The 19789-nt window shown below is 44.0% G+C and overlaps 1 protein-coding gene across 1 annotated transcript in view; it reads right to left on the reverse strand.

Moving 5' to 3' along the window:
• The window catches only part of tmtc4 (transmembrane O-mannosyltransferase targeting cadherins 4), a 33501-nt gene continuing 13712 nt past the window's right edge, over window positions 1–19789 (reverse strand). The window contains exons 9-18 of the mRNA XM_052026520.1: window positions 18016–18218; window positions 15023–15197; window positions 14789–14920; window positions 11834–11913; window positions 11621–11728; window positions 11148–11289; window positions 10333–10447; window positions 7177–7289; window positions 3870–3939; window positions 1–1722 (exon numbers count right to left, since the gene is read on the reverse strand). Coding sequence (XP_051882480.1) covers window positions 1556–1722; window positions 3870–3939; window positions 7177–7289; window positions 10333–10447; window positions 11148–11289; window positions 11621–11728; window positions 11834–11913; window positions 14789–14920; window positions 15023–15197; window positions 18016–18218 — 1305 coding nt within the window. The 3' untranslated portion in view covers window positions 1–1555. The remainder of the gene's footprint in view (window positions 1723–3869; window positions 3940–7176; window positions 7290–10332; window positions 10448–11147; window positions 11290–11620; window positions 11729–11833; window positions 11914–14788; window positions 14921–15022; window positions 15198–18015; window positions 18219–19789) is intronic.

Here is a 19789-nt window from a genome sequence, read left to right on the forward strand (position 1 = left end):
TCTGCGTGGGTTTCCTCCAGGTGCTCCGGTTTCCTCCCATGTTACAAAGACGTACAAGTAGGTTAACTTGGGTTTAAAATGGGCAGCGCGGACTCATTGGGCCGGAAGGGCCTGTTACCACACTGTAAATAAAATTTAATTTAAAAATTTAATTTAATTTAATGACTGGAGGACAGTGAATCTGGAACATTTATTCAAGAAAGACAGTGGGGATAAGCCAGGTAATTACAAGCTGGCAAGTCTAACATAAGTGGTAGGGAAATTATTGGGAAAAACTCCTGAGGGACAGGATTAATCTGCACTTGGAGAGGCTGTACTGGTCAGGGATAGTCAGCATGGCTTTGTTAAGGAGAGATGCTGGCTGACTAACTTGGCTGATTTTTGAGAGGAGACGACCAACTATGTTGGTGAGTGTAGTGTAGTTGACACAGTCTACGTGGACTTCAGTACAGCACTCGACATGGCTCCTCACCAAGACTGGTCCAAAAGGTCCATGGGATCCAGGGCAGATTGGATCCAAAACTGGCTTGGTGAAAGGGCTGCCTTTGTGTTTGGAAGCCTGTGACCTTTGGTACAGCGCAGGGATCAGTGCTGGGACTTTGCTGTTTGTTATGTACATTAATGATCTGAATATGAATGCAAGAGCCATGGCTCCAGGCTGGGTGTTGGGAAATAGGACTGGTACAGTTGGGGTATTTGATGGCTGGCACAGAGAGAGTGGGCTGAAGGGCCCGTTATGACCAGAATTATATTAGGACTGGAAGTTAAATTATGAGGATACGTTGCACATTCTAGTGTTCCCCTGAGTTCAGATGGTGAGGGGCGATATGATTGAGGTGGTTCAGATGATTAATGGGGTTGACTGTGTAAAGACAGAGAGAGAGACAGACAGAGAGAGGCAGACAGACAGAGAGACTCTACCTCCGGTGGGCACAATGCGGACACTGAGCCTGATCCTTGAAATCAGAGGCTAGCCTATCTGAGGTGATGTCAGGAAGCACTTTCTGATACACAGAACGAGGGAGATCACCCCTAAAAAGGCCATGGGTTAAAATGTGAATTTAGAGATAGAGCACAACAAATATTGCTGGACCAGGAGAGGGGTTATAGAAGCATGGTGGAGATAAGAAGTATAGATCAGCCATGATTCATTGAATGGTGGGACAAGTTTGAGAGGTCCTATGGTTCCTCATGTTCCAATGTACTTCACCTTCTGTATCTGGGTTAAACCATGACACATGACAACCTGCGATGATGGATCCATGGTGTTTATTCCACCAATGCCAATCCCAGGAGATAACTGGAGATGAACTGGGCTTTCCACAGACCAAATGGTGCCATAAGTCATGTCACTCGCAATGTTTTAACATGGAGAAAAGGGCACTCAAAGTTGACCTAGCAGGCAGGAGCCAGCACTGACACAACCACAAACCTGAAGGATAACTGGCTTGTGCGCAACTCGCTGTGGAAGCTCAGTTCCTTCCTGTGGCAGTCTACTGTTCATCAGGTAGGAATATCTTGAACTGCTAACACCGAGCTCCTGGAGATTTAGTTATCACTCAACCTTCTCCCATCTGGGTCGGCCCTGCTGCAGTTGTTCAAGTTTCTTCTTCAACAGGCTGTAGTTCTCCACAATCCCTGGCGAAGATGGATCAAGCTTCAGTGCAACCTCGTACTGCTCCTTGGCCAGATCCAGCCTTCCCCAGCGGTGATACAGTACAGCTGCAGCAGGACAACGTACACACAGTGAACCAGATGTGGCAAAAAAAAAAACGGTTGTTTGGGACTGACAATAGGAGAAATTGTATGCAGAAGCTGGGGCCATTCCAAAAGCAAAGACCTTAATGGGGAGATTGACTTGAAGAGTTCAAAACCATAATTCATGCATTGAAGGTGAGAGGGACAAGTTCAAAGGTGATGTGCAGGGCAAGTTTTTTCACACAGAGCGGTGGGTGCCAGGAATGTGCTGCCGGGGGTGGTGGTGGAGGCAGATACGATAGAGGCGTTTAAGAGGCTCTTAGATAGGCACATGAATGTGCTGAGAATGGAGGGAGATGGACTACGTGCAGGCAGAAGGGATTGGTTTAATTAGGTGTCATTAGCTTAACTAGTTTGGCACAACATTGTAGGCTGAAGGGCCTGTTCCTGTGCTGTACTGTTCTATGTTCTATGTTCCAAATGTATATAACACTAGTTAGACCACAACCTGAGCACTGCATGCAATTCTGGTCTCCACATTATTGGAGAGGCTACAGAGGAGGTGTATGAGGATGTTGCCAGGACTGGTAAAATTGTAGCTACGAGGAAAATTGGATAGGCTAATTTTTTTTTGGAACAGAGGAACCTTAAAGAGAATTAACTGAGGTTTATAAACTGACGAGGGGCCCAGAAAGAGTAAATAGGAAAGATCTGTTTCCGTTAACAGAGGGGTCAAAAACCAGGGGCAGCAATTTAAAGTAAATGGCAGAAGGATTAGTGGGGAGAGGAGGAAAATGTTATCATTCAGAGGATGGTGGGGGTCCACAACTCACTTCCTGAAAGGCTGGGAGAGGCAGAAACCCTCACCATGTTTAAACAGTACTTGGCGGACTTGAAGAGCTGTGATACGCAGAGCTAAAACCCCACAAACCCTGCATATCACAGCTGAATGAGATTGTGCAGTATTTTTTTAACCACCACAGACAGAATGGACCAAATGGCCTGCTTCTGTGATGTAAATCTTCTGCGATTCTATCTACTCCTTCCAATGGTGTACTATTGGGTAAATGCAGTGCAAGCTTTGCCTTATACATCCCATATCGTTTATTACTAATGGCTTTTTAAATACTGTTTTCAACTGTTTGCATGAGCTTTCTACTCAATGAGGAAGTCATTTTGTCCTCAATTATCACCTATGGTTACAATACACAGGCTCTCCTCCTGTTCCTCTTTTAATGGCTCTTGTCACTAAACAGAAAAAACATTCTAAGCAGTTTTATCCAAAGAACACCCAGCCACACAAAGAAAAACCAGGCGATGGCGAGAAGATCAGAGGTTTACAGTTGGAATTCCAAAGCTTGGAGCCTTGGCAGCTGGAATTAGGGTCAGCAACAACGGAACAACTGAACTTGGGAATAGACAAGAAGCCAGAGGGAATTGGAGGAGTTCTTATTAGATTGGAGGAGATTACAGAGATGGAGAGGGAACGAGACCACAGAGAAGTTTCTAAGAGTGCAAAATTTGAAAAAATTGGCATCTCTGTCAAACCAGGAGCCAGTACAGGTCAGCAAGCACAGCGGACAATGCACGCTACAATGGCAACTTCAAATCAGATCTTAAAAGGGCACCATCTCAGACAATGGCCCTAATTTTACACCCACCATTTTTTTGATGAGCTCCACAAAATCTTCAGTAATAAAATAAACATATTTACATTCAGTAATCAAACATTTGTACTTTTTTCAAGGAAAGGTTCATTAACAATAATTCAGCAATCATTAAGTTTCTGCCTATCTTTAAATTATGCCAAAGTAGATATACCAGCCCACCAATCTCATTCCCCCCCTTGAAGGGATTGAGCTACAAGATCAGCCACAATCTGACTGAATGATGGCAGGTCTGAGAGACCACTTGCTCTGGTCCTGCTTCTTACATTCTTGATGAGGAAATGCAAAGGAAACCAGGTGATAGGTGAAGGATGGATTTATCTTTAACAGGAACTCAGCAATCATCAGACTTTTGGCTCTTTAAACAATGCCAAAGTAAATGTACTATCAATATAAAATAAAATTCTCTGTACTTTATCAAAATCTGGGAAAGTAGAATTTGGTGATTAAAAAAAACCCGAATGAAGTAATTTACAGATGTATGGTGCTTAAAGTAACACCTACCTAAATTTCCATGATAGCTTGCTATGTTGGGATTACTCTGAAGTGCTTTAAGAAACAGACTTTCTGACTCCTGTGTGAACAAAAGCAGTCAATGGTTCAATTTTAAAATGAAGTAAAGGAGCACTGCAGTTTATTTAAAGTTCTACAGTTATTGTTGTAATTATTTTAAAAGAGTAAATTGTAGAGTTTCCATGGTTACATATCCACGCCTGTGTTGTCATAGTTGTTGCTGGCCTGGCTCAGGGGGTCACACTTTCTCCTCAGTTAGGATGTCACGGGTTCAAATCTCACTCCAGACATAGCCAGGTTGACACATCCAGTGAAGTAGAGAGGGAGTGCTCCACCATCAGAGATGCTGTCGTTCAAATTGGTTGTTTAACCAAAAGAGACAGAAGACACAAGATGGAGATACAAAAGACTGCAGGTGCTAAAAATCTGAAGCAACACACAAAGGAGCTGGAGGAACTCAGCGGGTCAGGCAGCATCTATGGAGGGAAATGGACAGTTGATGCTTTGGGTCAAGATCCTTCATTAGGACTGGGAGACTGCAGATGCTGGAATCTGGAGCAACAAACAATTTGCTGGAGGAGCTCAGCGAGTTGATCAGCATATATGGGAGGAAAGGAATTGTCGATGCTTTGGGTCAAAACCCTGCATCAGGATGCAGGGGGTTCTTTGGTGTTTAACCAAAACCCTGGTTGCTCTGCAAGATCCCTATCTTGAAGAAGAGCAAGGAATTGTTCTGGACTGTATTAATCCTTGTGGGACCTTGCAGTTGTGAACGGGCTGCTTTGTTTTCTACACTGCAACAATAACCTCAAAAGTGTTTCCTTGACCATGAATGCTTTGTCGTGTCCAGAGAATGTGAAAGGCATTTTAGAGATGTTATTTTCTTAGATTTTAATTGCACCTTCTGAGAATTAAAACACCCTCACAACCCTTAATCCGTGGGCAAAGCTTCCTATTCTTTGTCTTGCACCATTGCCAGTTATGGTGAGCTACAAACTAGCCCTTTGGTGAAAACAACAACTTGCGGGAGCATTAACTCTGTGAAATTGAATCATCGCACGCAGGGCTCAGGCAGGGCTGAGCTACCTGGTAACTAAATCCCCCTCCCACCCACAATAGAGTCATAGAGCAATACAGCACGGATACAGGCCCTTAGGCCCACCCAGTCCATACCGACTATGGTGCCCACCCAGCTAGTCCCAATTTCCTGCATTCGGCCCATATCCCTCCAAGCCCCGCCCCTCCATGTACCCATCCAAGTACCTCTGCAATGACACTATTGTACCTGCCTCACCCACTTCCTTTGGCAGCTCGTTCCATATACTCACCACCCTCTGCGTGAAAAAGTTGCCCGTCAGGTCCCTTTTAAATCTTTCCCCTCTCACCCTGAATCAATACCCCCTAGTTTTGGACTCTACTACCCTGGGGAAAAGACTTGTTACTGTCCACCTCTCATAATTTTAAACACTTCTATAAGGTCACCCCTCATACATTCCAAGGAATAAAGACCAAGCCTGGCCAACCTCTCCCTCTAACTCAGGCCCTCTAGTCCTGGCAACATCCTCGTAAATCTTTTCTGTACTCTTTCCAGTTTAACCACATCTTTCCTATAACAGGGTGACCAAAACTGTACACAGCTACAAGTGCAGCCTCACCAACGACTTATACAACTGCAAGATAACGTCCCAACTCCTATACTCAATGACCTGACTGATGAAGGCCAGCGTGCTAAATGCCTTTTTCACCACCCTGTCTACCTGTGACGCTGCTTTCAGGGAACATAAATAAACACCTGATGATGTCACCAGCCACTTCTCTAGATTGGAGCCTTCTCAGGGACTTCTGAAAGCTCTATGGCCACAAGAGCTAATGTACATATTTTCATCTTTTCCTTGTTATGTCACTTTCTAACTGAATTACTTCAATATTATTAAAGCCTCATGAACTCCTGTAATCTTCAGCATCCTTCCCACTACCACCCCCGCCTCCCCTAAGGGGCTTAGGAATCATTGAGCTACAACATCTTACACAATCTTACTGAATGATGGTCTGGTCCTGCTTCTTGGAATTGGAATTGGTTTATTATTGTCACATGTACCGAAGTACTGTGAAAAACTTGTCTTGCATACTCTTCATGCAGATCAACTCATTACACAGTGCATTGAGGTAGTACAAGGGAAAACAATAGCAGAATGCAGAATAAAGTGTCACAGCTACAGAGAAAGTGCAGTGCAGGCAGACAATAGGGTGCAAGGTCATAATGAGGCAGATTATGAGGTCAAGAGTTCATTTTATCGTACTAGGGAACCATTCAATAGTCTTTTAACACCAGGTGGAAGGTATGGACACAGCCCAGCGCGTCACGGAAACTAGCCTCCCCTCCTTGGACTCTTGTCTTTACCTCTCGGTGAAGCAGCCAGCATAATCAAAGACCCCACCCACCCAGATCATTCTCTCTTCTCCCCTCTCCCATCAGGCAGAAGATACAGGAGCCTGAGGGCACATACCACCAGGCTCAAGGACAACTTATATCCCACTGTGATAAGACTATTGAATGGTTCCCTAATACGATGAGATGGACTCTGACCTCACAATCTACCCTGTTGGGACCTTGCACCTTATACCTGTAGCTGTGACACTTTACTCTGTACTGTTTTCACCTGTACTACCTCAATGCACTCTGTACTAACTCAATGTAACTGCACTGTGTAAAGAATTGACCTGTACCATCGGTATGCAAGACAAGTTTTTCACTGTACCTCGGTACAAGTGACAATAATAAACCAATACCAATAGGATGGAAGCCGTCCTTAGGCCTGGTGGTACGTGCTTTCAGGCTTTTGTATCTTCTGCCCGATGGGAGGGGGGAGAGAAGACAGAATGTCTGGGGTGGGTGGGGTCTTTGATTATGCTGGCTGCTTTACCAAGGCAGCGAGAAGTGTAGACAGAGTCCATGGAGGGGAGGCTAGTTTCCAATGATGCGCTGGGCTGTGTCCACAACTCTCTGCAGTTTCTTGCAGTTATTGATCAAGAAATGCAAAGGAAACCAGGTGGAAGGTGAAGGATGGATTGAAAGCACATGTCCCCAGAAACGCAAGTGGAGCGGTCTGTGTTCAATGCACTTTTATTGGTATTGGTATTGGTATTGGTTTATTATTGTCACTTGTACTGAGGTACAGTGAAAAACTTGTCTTGCATACCGTTCGTACAGATCAATTCATTACACAGTGCATTGAGGTAGTACAGAGTAAAAACAATAACAGAATGCAGAGTAAAACCCCAACATGTGACAACTCACCTTGTATTTCTTCAATTTACCAAGCACATTTGCAAAGGAGAACATGATGGTGTGGTCGTTGGGTAGTAATCTTAGAGCCTCCTTTCCAATAGCTTCAGCTTTTGCTAGATTGCCTGGTTATTAAAGCAACACTGGTTTAGACAATCGCATAATCCAGTATAATAGCAGTTGTAATTAGCATTACCTCCACAGCTTGCAGCAGTTAAACATACTTTTTGTTTTAAACAGTGAGTGAGACTGTGAACAGTAAATTCAGTTTATAATAGATTAATTTCCAAATTATTTTTAATTCTTGTTTTATTGCATTCAGACAGTGTCCATCACAAAGAAGCTCAAAATTCCGAATTATTTTGGTAGGAGAAACTGTTTGTACTAACAGAGGGAACAGAGATAGATACGTATCTAATGACCAAGGTTGAAAGTATCCTGACTGGTTGCCTCGTGGCCTGGTAAGGCAATTCCAACACACAGGAACACAAGAGGCTGCAGAGAGTAGTGGGCACAGCCCTCCCCACCACTGACAGCATCTACAGGAGGCGCTGCCTCAAGAAGCTAGTGTCTATCATCAAGGATCCCCACCATCTAGGTCGTGCCCTCTTCTTGCTGCTCCCATCGGGCAGGAGGTACAGAAGCCTGAAGTCCCACACCACCAGGTTCAGGAACAGCTCCTTTCAAAGTCCAGTTTATTGTCACACGCACAAGTACATGTGTGCACAGGTGCAATGAAAAACTTACTTGCAGCAGCATCACATAAGCAACATTCACAAGAAAAAAATAAATTAAACATACATTATACCCAATTTTTGCAAGAAAACACAATAAGAACAAAAAAAAAAGTCCATTTTAGTGCCAAGTGGTCAAAAAGTGGTCATAGTGTTGCTAAACTGTAGTGATTAGGGCTTTGCTGGTTGGTTCAAGAACCAAATGGTTGAACCGACCTGCACAACCTGAACCCTACCTCAGCAACAGACACTACAGCCCACCTCTTGTACTACCATGGACTTGTCTCTGATTATGGGGTTTTTTTTTGCATTCTTTTTGCAGAGTCTTTTTTCCATTCTCTTCAGTGTCTTGTATAATTTATGTATAATTTATATTCTGTGTGTTACCTGAACCTATGTGCCTGTGATGCTGCTGCAAGCAAGTTTTTCATTGTACCTGTACCTCACCGTACTTGTGCACATGACAGTAAACTCAACTCGACTTGATAACCAGATGGAAAGCAATCGACCAGTGAACCAGAGGGCAGATGAAATTTCTTTATGCAACAAGTTGTTGTGACCTGGAATGTGCTGCATGAAAGGGCATGGAGGCAGATGTAACAGATACTTTCACAAGTTTTCCAGCCTCAGCCATGGAACAATGGAATATTCGTTCCACCTTTCAGTTTAAGAAAATAATTAAAGAAGTTTGACACATATCCAATATCTTGACAGGAGTTTGTATCAGAGCCTGGGCTCACTCCGGGTTTACACAACTATCAGATTTATGGGGAGACGTTCACTCAGGCAGCAAGAGACAACAGCAGAGGCCAAACTATCGGAAAATGTACCCATAGGAGGTTGGGGTAAAATCTGGTCCAATTTAGAAATTGAAAAGTCATTACAATTGTGTTTACCTGTCCAGAAAGTGGTTAAAAGGGGCTGTTGGGAATGGGGTTCAGTCACATTAGTATTGGTTTACAATTGTCATGTGAAAAGCTGTTGTTTTGCGTGCCATCCAGACAGATTACGCCATGCATTACATTGAGGTAGTAAAACAAGAAATTGGAAGCAAGTTTAGTCCTGTACTACGTAGGTGTATGCATTCATGTTTAACTTCCAGATGGTCTGTATACAATGGAATCTAACACAACAGGTTCTGAAAGTGACAGGCAATGTTTAAACAGGTGACTTCTGGGCAGCTGCCAATAATAAATGACAGTGGATGCAGGCTGCACTCTGGAACAACATTCTGTTGGCACTGTCTTGTGCAGGCTCTTAGTTACTGAGTCTTTGTGCTTTAAAACGTGGAACAGTGCACGTTTCCTTGGCTGAAGAGCTCAAACTGTGTTCAAAATGAAGTCTGGACAGTGACATAGAGTCAGAAAGAGATAGAGCACAGGAAACAGACCATTTGGCCCATTGTATCTGCACCAACCACCCATTTACACTAACCCTACATTAATCCCTTTTTTTTATTATTCTCCCCACACTTTCATCAGCTTCCCCCAGATTCGACCACTCCCCTGCACACTAGGGGCAATTTACTGTGGCCAATTAACCCACCAACCTGCATGTCTTGGGATGTGGGAGGAAACTGGAGCACCCGGGGGAAACCACGCAGTCACAGGGAGAACATGCAGACTCCCCACAGACTGCCACAGGTCAGGATTGAACCCAGGTCTCTGATACTGTGAGGCAGCAGTTTTACTTGCTGTGCCACTCTGCCACCCTTGACTTGTGTCTTCACAGCAGCCTTATGTGTAAAACCTATCAGATTCTTGAAAGGACCTCTCATATGCTAAAAGATGAACTCCTGATCTCCCAATCTACCTTGTTGTGGCCCTTGCACTTTAGTTGTCTGCCTGCACTGCAATTTCTCTGTAACTGCAACACTATATTCTGCATTCTGTTTGTCTTTTTACTACCTTGATGTAATTATGTATGGAACGTTCTGTCTGGATGGCACGCACACAAAAGCTTTTCACTGTATCTCAGTACATGTGACAATAATAAACCAATTCCAATACCAAGATAAGGAGGTCATAGCTAAGATTTTTGGTTTGGACTGACCTCAATCAAGGTAGCCACAGTCGCATCAAAGTACAGCTAAAGGGCACAGACAAGCTTGTGTGGAAGTTGGCCTTCACTCACTAGTATTAAATGCATGTGGGAGTATCAGTCACCCACCCCATGCACCTCCTAATGTGTTTCTGTTGGGCTTCAACGGAAACAAATATAACTGGCAGCTGATACTCTCACACCCATGAAGTGCTTGTGGCTAGAAGGCAAACTCCTCCCAATGATCTTTTTTTTCACCCATTGCTCTTCCCGCAGAACAAACAATGGACTGCAATGTTACTTCCAATGGTATTAGTTTTAACACATCAATTGCAAACAAAATCATCTTAAACTAGGCTGACTTACATAAAATAAATTATGCTACACCAGTTACCTGTGTTATCAAGTAGTATGATCAAGTTATTCCAAGCCAAACCATGGTTAGGTTTGAGAAGTGTTGCGTTCTGCCATGCATTGAGAGCATCTTCATTCCGATGAAGGTCTGCATACTGAAAGCAAAGGAAAGATCTGAATAGTCTAAATTAAAGGAACTCCTAGTGGTAATAACCCTTTGCACAACGTTAATGAACACTTGTACCTCCCTGCTGGGTCTCGTAGTGCAATTTATGGCTTATCATTTCATACCTGTTCGAGACCAAGCGAAGGGGACCAATGATATGTTATTCTCCCAAGGGAAGGAGATCTCCCAGCCAAACCCATTAAGAATGAGAACAATTGTTGAGAGGTAATAAAGGAATTCCATAACCATCCAGAAATGACACTGTTGAACTAAAATGTTGGACTGGGCACAACAGCACAAGGAAATAGAACAAACACTCAAGATACAGGTTGCTCCACATTGCATGGTGTTTCTGTCCCATGCCAATCTCTTCCCTCCTCCATCTCCTCACATTCTCCCAGCACTGTATCCCTCTACTACTTCTCTCCCCTTAAACCAGTCTCTGCTCTTCACCTCCACCCCTTCCCCCTGGGAGTGAGTTCCCCATCCTCCCTGCTCCCTGGAGAATGAAGTTTCTCCGAGTTCCTGGTTAGATTTATTAGCGACTGTCTAATATTGACGACCCCTTAGCTTCTGGTCTCCTCCACAAGTGAAAAGTCCCGTCAAGAATGACGTCAGTTTCAGACAAATAGTGCAAGCTCAATTTTTTGAATTTAGACACACTGAGCCCAGGCTCCACAAAGACTTACCAGGCGTCCTAGATTGTAGTAACAGTCTGGATATCTTTTTCTGTATTTTATTGCTGTCCAGTAACTTTTTTCAGCCTCTTCAAATTTTCTCAAACTATTTTGTACAATGCCCAGATTCATCCAAGCAGCAGCAAAATCAGGCCTGTACATCAGAAACCAAGGGTGAAAACCTCATGCTTTTCAAACATGATAGAGACACAGAAATATAGAAAGTGCACCCCAGAAATTGGCCACTTGGCCCTTCTGCTGCACTCTCTCTCAGGCTTCAGATGAAAAAGGAACCTTCCATTGTCAGAAAATGATGAATAAAAGAAGTTCTAGAGCATTGTAAGGTACTATGGTTGATGTTCCCTGCCTTATGCAAGGCTTGATATATGTAAATGTGATATGGAAACAGCAGAATTGTAATGCCCATTATTGACAAGCTCTCCCAAAAGTGAACTGACTGAAATCGGAGACAACACAAGACCTACTGAATGGTCACAGCTCTGGAGAGCAACTTCTCGGCTTCATGAAGCTCCTTCCTTTCTTTCAAGATGTTTCCGAGATTGTTCATAGCATGAACGTACTTTGGATGGAGCCTGTGAAAATAAGTATTTTTGTCATTTCTAACAAAACCATAAAGGGAAAGTTGTGTCCAGTTAAAGAGAACTCTGCAAACTAATTAATTCAGGTTGCAGCAATACCTCAAAGCTTCTCTGTAGTACAGGATCGCAGAATCTTCTTTTCCTCGGTCAGCTAAATTCTTGCCGACATTGTAGTGCACCTGCAGTAAAACAGAAAGCCAGACTAGACGTGGTTCAATGTGTAAGTACATGTCTTGTACATTGGAACGGCAATCCCAGGCCTTGTGTACACAAGATATACTGACAGCAACTCAGGTGCCACCTTGCCTCTGATATCTCATTCTGGGAGGAGGGAGGTGGGATTATCACTGTCAGGCTCCCTGGTAGCATGGGTCCTCTAACTAATGCAGGAACAGATCTGCAGTCTGGGCCTGCAGCTAAGGTCAGTGCTACTTGCAAACAGTACGTCTAGAAACTCACAAGTGATGCCCATTGTGCACTGCATGCCAAGTACCAGCAATGTACATTCTGTAGCATCTACACCTCACACTCCATGCGAGGAAGTGTGCTTTGTATGCACAGTCTCCACTGAACTGTTGTGTTCGATTTCAGAATTTCTGGACCTTCATCTGAATTGAACGACATGGCCTGCGTACTTCGTTCTGCTTCCCAGTGAACAGATGTGGTTCCAGAGACACAAGAGATGGCAGATGCTGGAACCTGGAGCAAAAAAGGAGCTGCTGGAGGAACTCAGTGGGTTAGGCAGCATCTGTGGAGGGAAGTGGACAGCCGACATTTCGGGTCGAGTGTGGATCAGTGGGTGGCAATGCTCCCCTGACTCTGAAGGGCGAGGGTTCAAGCCCTGTTCCAGAGGCTCTAGAAAGTACCAAGTGCTGCACCAGGTGCTGCTTTTCAAATGAACTGTTAAATCCCATCTCCCAGGAAGTACAAAAATTCCCAATGCACTATTTCTATGAGGAGCAGTGCCGGTTATGATGGTCAGAATTTATCCCTTGAACAATAACAATAACAGCAGATGAGTTGGCTGCTGACTGTGGGAACTATCTGTGTGCAAATCAGCTGCCACATTTTCAAAGTGTGAGTACACTTCAAAAGAGTAATTTCTGCAAAACACTGGGACGCCCCAAGCTTATGCAAGGTGAGACAGCAATACAAATCTTTGCTTCACCATAGGATATGGACCCTCCAAAATGCTGTTGGATCAGGATTTCAGGGCTCAGACCCAGAGACAGTAAGGGAATGGTGATATATTTACAAGTGAGGATAGTGTGCGACTTGGAGGGCAACCTGCAACGCATTTACTGTTGGTAGGAAGCTTGGGAGATGCTGTTGGAGTTGCCTTGGCACATTGCCACAGTGCATTTTAGAATAGTACATGCTGCAGTCACAGCACACCACGAGTGCAAGTGAAGATTCAGGGTGGTGAATGGGTACTAATGAGAATGGGCTTCTTTGTCCAGGATGGGGTTGAGATGATGATCTGCGTTTATCCAGTGAGGCAGAGAGTGTTCTCCCACTTCTGACTGGTCAGGGGTGGAAAGGCTTTAGTGTGTTGTCCATTTCAGAAACTTCTTTCAATAAAAGGAATCAAAAAGATTCATCTGAAGCAATTATTTCAGAACATCTGCAATAAGGTGTTATTTTAATTATTTTTATAATGTATAAATAAAATAGTTTATTGTATTAAACTTCGTAGAACACAGAACAGTATGAGCCCTTCGGCCCACGATGTTGTGCCGAACTCTATGAACACCTCCTCCATGATCAATCTAACCCTTCCCTCCTGCATAGCCCGTAACCCTCCATTTTTCTTACTTCCATGTGGCTATCTAAGAATCTTTTAAATGCCCCTGTTGTATCAACCTCTACAACCACCCCCGGCGGGGCATTCCAGACACCCACCACTCTCTGTGTGAAGAACCTACCTCTGACATCTCCCCTGAACATTCCTCCTCTGACCTTAAATGGGTGTGTCCTCTGGTATTGGCTATTACCACCCTGGGGAAAAGGTGCTGGCTGTCCACTCTATCTATGCCCCTCACAATCTCATACACCTCTATCAAGTCACCTCTCATCTTACGTCGCTTCAAAAAAGCCGTAGCTCGCTCAGTCTTTCCTCATAAGACGTGTTCTCTAATCCAGACAGTGTTCTGGTAAATTTCCTCTGCACCCTGTCTAAAGCTTCCACATCCCTCCTACAATGACGTGACCAGATCTGAACACGATACTCTAAGTGTGGTCTAACCAGAGTTTTATAGAGCTGCAACATTACCTCACGTCACCACACGCCTTTTTAACCACCCTATCAACTTGCACAGCAACTTTGAGGGATCTATGGATTTGGACCCCAAGATCCCTCTGTTCCTCCACACTGCTCAGAATCCTGCCATTAACCTTGTACTCCGCCTTCATGTTTGTTGCCACTTCTCCGCCCAACTCTGCATCCTGTCTATATCCCGTTGTAACCTACGACAACCTTCTACACTATCCACATGCCCTCCAACCTTCATGTCATCTGCAAACTTACTAACCCATCCCTCCACTTCCTCATCCAAGTCATTTATAAAAATCACAAAGAGCAGTGTTCCAGAATGGATCCCTGTGGAACACCACTAGTCACTGCCCTCCAGGCAGAATACTCTCCATCTACTACCAACCTCTGCCTTCTGTGGGCAAGCCAATTCCAAATGTGGTACCACTTCTATGGCCAGGGAGGATACAAATATCATTGTCAATGCCCCAGCAATCTCTTCCCTTGCCTCCTGTAGAAAGCTGGGGGTATATCCCATCTGGTCCTGGGGACTTATCTACCGTCATGTTTTTCAGAAGTTCCAACACTACCTCTTTCTTAAACCCAACATGCTCCAGCACATTAGCCTGTTCTACGCTGACCTCACATTCATCAAAGTCCCTCTCCCTAGTGAACACTGAAGTATTCATTAAGGACCCCCCCTACCTCCTCCGCCTCCAGGCACATGTTTCCCCCTTTATCCTTGAGTGGTCCTACCCTCACTCTAGTCATCCTCCTGTTCCTTTTGTTGTGCATTTTCTTACTTTGGCATTGAAGGGGCACACTGACAAGGCACTCGTGAACAGAGCCTCCTCTGATCTCCAGTGATCACTGCGTCGGATACATTGCATGACGTTCAGAGTCACCAAGCCCAGCAGAGCAGCAGAGAGGATGTTCTGAAGAAAATCACAGAGCAAAAATTAAATTGACAACCTCTGTTCAGTGGTGCCGATATTCATGAATATCAGAACAAAGTCATTAAATCTATGTGCCCCCACCTTCACTCGTTTGCCTTTTCTCGACAGCACGCACATGGCGTAAGACAGGAGGATGCAATAACCAGCGCTGGAGAGGTAGATCACCCTCTCTGCAATCACAAACCCTACTCTGAAGAAAATGTTAGACGCTGGGAGGAAGGGGATGATCACGAGGGTAATCCCAGAAGCAAGGATTCTATAAACACATTGAAAGGCATCTGTTATAAAATATGCTTGGAGTTAAGAAAATTAATCTCAGATTAACATTCCAATATTAATTTTTTCCCACACTTAATTTAGACACAACCTAAAAGAAACAGGAAAGAAATTACCTCAGATTTGGTGTACCCAACTCACACAGAAATACTCATAAAATTCATCACACCTGTGCATACATGTACTTGTGCATGTGACAATAAACTCGACTTTGACTTTGAAATACTCAAACCTTTTTAATAATCATTTTGCAAACCACCAAGTCTCGTTAAAGTCACAGATCTTGCAAGAGGAAGTAAGGGTCAAAGAAGTGAGCTTCTACAAGTTTTCACTTGTCACCCAAGAGACAGATGACTCTTGTGAATCAAACTAAACCTTCCAGTGACTGACGTCCTGGCATCCTGCCAGAAAAGACCTATTAGTTTGTGTCTAACAAGCACGCAGGCCCCTGTGCCAGTAATCTATCAGTGTGGCATGAAGAACTGTAAGAGTAACTGACTGTCTTGTATTTATGATCCTGCCATCATTTTGACAGTCAATAATAATTCCAAAAAGAAACTCCCTCCCACAGAGAGTGGCTGAAGCAAAGAGAAGAGATACATCTCAGGGAAAGTTGGACAAGCCCACCGGGGAGAGAGGAATAGAAGAACACAGTGGTGGTGGGAGCTGGAGTAGAGTGGAAGGAGATCCATATGGGACATAAACAGCAGTATAGAGCAGATGGGCTGAATGGCCTGTTTCTAATACCAGTAGATTCCTCCTCGTATTAATGTCTTGTCACATTGTCTTCATCCACATTGATATTTTCTGGCCATTAATATAATGGGTTTTATTTGAGATGGCCATTTCAACAATAGAAAGGCTATCGCTGTTTTCAAATTAACCCTTTCCCTGCACCCCCCTCCCCTGCCAATTGAACTCGTCCTCCCAGGATTCACTTAGCCATGATAAAATGGGAAAATACAGAACGACCAGTGCATAGGAAACACAAGTTTTCTTCCCAGTAACAGCTCCACAGTGGCATTAGCACATAACAGTCATCCTGCTTTCCCTCCTTCTGCTGAATCGCTCAGCACAGGAGAAGGCCATTCTACCCACTGTGCATGTGCTGGCTCTTTGGAGGAGCTCTCTAATTACTCCCACTCCTCTGACCTTTCTCCAGAACCCACCAACTGTTTCCTTTCCCAGTAGTTCTCCAGTTCCCCTTTGAAAGTCACTGTTGAACCTTCCACTGCCCAATTGGGCAGCGAGTTCCAGCTAACAGCAACTCTCCACATAAAAACATTCCTCCCCCCTCACCTCTGGTTCTTCCACGGATCCCCTTCACTCCCTACCATCTGGGAACTGGCTGCCCCTCCTCTGAAAACTGTTTCTTCATTAAAACTCCTCTTGATCTCGAACACCTCCATTGAGTTGTTCACCTCTGCCCTAACGTGAAAAGCCCACCTCCTCCAGTCACAGTGGATTTTGTTTCCAAAAAAAAAATGAAAAGGAAAATAACTTGTTAAGGAAAGCGTTTTTAAAACAAAGCATCTCTCTGATCGCAGCCATGTCCCTGAGATAACGGTCTAGAAATTCATCATTGAGCAGTAATGCCAAACACACAAGGCTGCATAATAAGAACAGAAAACTCTGGAAATACCGAACAGGTCAGGCAGCATCTGCAGAAAGGAAACACAAGAAAATAGGAGCAGGAGCAGACCGCCTGGACTCTAATTCCATATGATTATGGCTGATCTACACTGGCCTCCTCCTCTTCTCTTCCATCTGCCCATAGCCAATTCCCCGATCTTTCAAATATGTATCTATGTATATATTTCCTCATTGAGGGGTCAGCAGTGGAAAGGGTGAGCAGCTTCAAGTTCCTGGGCGTCAACATCTTGGATGATCTATCCTGGGCCAACATATTCATGCAATCACGCAGAAGGCATGCCAGCGGCTCTTCTTGGTCAGGAGTTTGAGGAGATTTGGTACATCACCAAAGGCTCTTGCAAATTTCTGTAGACATACGGTGGAAAGCATTCTGACTGGTTGCATCACAGCCTGGTATGGAGGCTCCAAAGCACAGGATCGCAAGAGGTTGCAGAGGGTTGTAGACTCAGCCAGCTCCATCACAGGCACATCCCTCCCTACCATTGAGGACATCTTCAAGAGGCAGTGCCTCAAGGGCGGCATCCATCACTAAGGACCCTCACCACCCGGGACATGCCCTCTTCTCGTTACTACCATTGGGGAGGAGGTCCAAGGGCCTGAAGACCCACACTCAAAGATTCAGGAACAGCTTCTTCCCCTCTGCCATCAGATTTCTGAACGGTCCATTAACACTACTTCATAATTCCTCCCCCCCCCACCCCTGCACTATTTATTTATTTTGTAATTTACAGTAATTTTATGCCTTTGCACTGTACTGCTGCCACAAAACAACACATTTCACAACATATAAGTCAGTGATAATAAACCTGATTCTGATTATCTACTTCCATCTTAAACACTTCCAATGATCTAGCCTCTGGGATAAAGAATTCCAGAGATTCACCACCCTTGGGGAAAAAAGAAATTCTACACACCTCCGTGTTAAATGACTGGTCCCTTACCTTGTAACGTCAGTTAATGTTTCATGCCAGGAACACAGTATAGCAGTGGTTTCATGAATTCATTTCCACCGACATCAATGATTTGCAGTTATAGTACTATGCAAACACACAGATCTCTCCCCCAAATAAGCTTTCAATGGCATGCAGAGAAATAAACTTCATACAAAACTGGTAGCGGTGAAGGTTTATAAAAAACAAATTTACCTTCTTTCATCTGGGTTTTTGGAGAATAAACCTTGCCACGTGATCCCAATAAGGAAGAACCAAAGTGCGAAAAGGGCAAGAATTCTAAAGTCGCTGAATGATTTAATCAGGGGTAAACAGCCCATCGACCAATCAAAGCACAGCCACCAGGGACACACGAGTAGCCATGCATTCAGAGAGTAATAGTAATTATAATTAATAGTCTGTTAAACAAAATAAACAAGCCCAACATTAGTTTTTAAAATAGTAAATCATGCTTCTAAAATGTTGGCCTTTACATCTTGGGGACTGGACAACTGTAGATAGTTACCTACAGCAATACAAAGTCCTGGTTAGACCATACCTGGAGCACTGTGAGCATATCTGGACATCACTCCTTAGGAAGGATATGTTGGAGGGAGAGCAGTGTGGTGCCTGGACTCAGAGAGTTAAATGCCAAGGGGAGTTTAAACAAACTGGGGATGCATTCCTGAGAATGTGAGGATATTGAATAACTTGATCAAAGTTCTCAAGATATCCACAAGGATACATGGAGGTGAACCATGTCCCCTAGTTGGGACAGTCTAGGACGAGTGGTACCTTCTTAAAATTAGAGTCAGGCCTTCCAGAACAAGGTTAGGAAACCCTTCACATAGAGAGCAGTAGAGTTTTGGATTCTCTTCCACAAGTTTCTGTTTTAGATCAATTGTCCATTGTTAGGACAAGACTGAGATTTTTGACAACCAAGGGATTTTGAGAGATTTGGGGAAAGAGCAGGTGCACTAAATCCTCATTACTCCTGAGGGAAGGAGGCACAGAGATCCTGTGGATAACAAAGAAACATGGGTACACTAGGCTACCGGCAATGACACTAAGGCTGCAATGGTATACGGGGTCAAACCCTCCATGGATATAACAACTTTGACATAAGCTTCAGCTACCTAAAACTGACCCCGTGTTCCTGACCCTGGCTCTGGTCACACACCTGATCAATGCTCCTGATCCCCAATGTTCCTGACCCTGGTTCTGGTCACTCAACTGACTGATGCTCCTGACCCCCAGCATTCCTCACCCTGGCTCCAGCCACCCACTGACTATTGATATATCACAACTTACCAGCAAGAGACATCAAATTTAATCCATTTCATGGCCAACAGGATTCCCAGACACAGGAAAGAGCTGTAGAGGAATTATTTGACAACACTCCCTGTAACACATAGCCATCCTTGTGAGTATGATAGTAAGTCAGCAGATAATAAGGACTTAGTGTACATGGAGATTGGTCTCAAATTGGTCACAATCTTATTGAATGGTCAACCTTGGTTGATTGCTGAATAATCACCCCTAGTTTCAATAGAAGTGACGCTAACTAATCATACAAAGGAACAACATGTTACAATCTAAGTGATTAGTTACTGAATGATGGCTCCCATCATTAACCAACTTTAAATTATATGCATTCTGTGCTGTTGCAAGAAGCTTTAAGGAGTGAGATCCTGTGATTTTGTTACCGGCAGCTGTTGGGAGCAGAGAAGCAATGGGCATTTGGTCCTACGACAAAAGAACTCACATAACAATCATGCAGCACTGAAGAAGGCCATTAGGCCCATCATGCCTATGCTGGCTCTTTGAAAGAACTCTCCAATTAATTCTATATCTTTACTCCTTTGTCAAAGCACCTTACAAATATCTCCTTTTTAAGATCAGTCTAAATCTCTTGAAAGCCATTCAATGCATCACCCTTTCATGTATTATATTCCATATTGTAACAACTTGCTCTGCAATAAAACACTCC

Source organism: Pristis pectinata, chromosome 11, assembly GCF_009764475.1.
Source record: "Pristis pectinata isolate sPriPec2 chromosome 11, sPriPec2.1.pri, whole genome shotgun sequence".
Lineage (NCBI taxonomy): Eukaryota > Metazoa > Chordata > Chondrichthyes > Rhinopristiformes > Pristidae > Pristis > Pristis pectinata.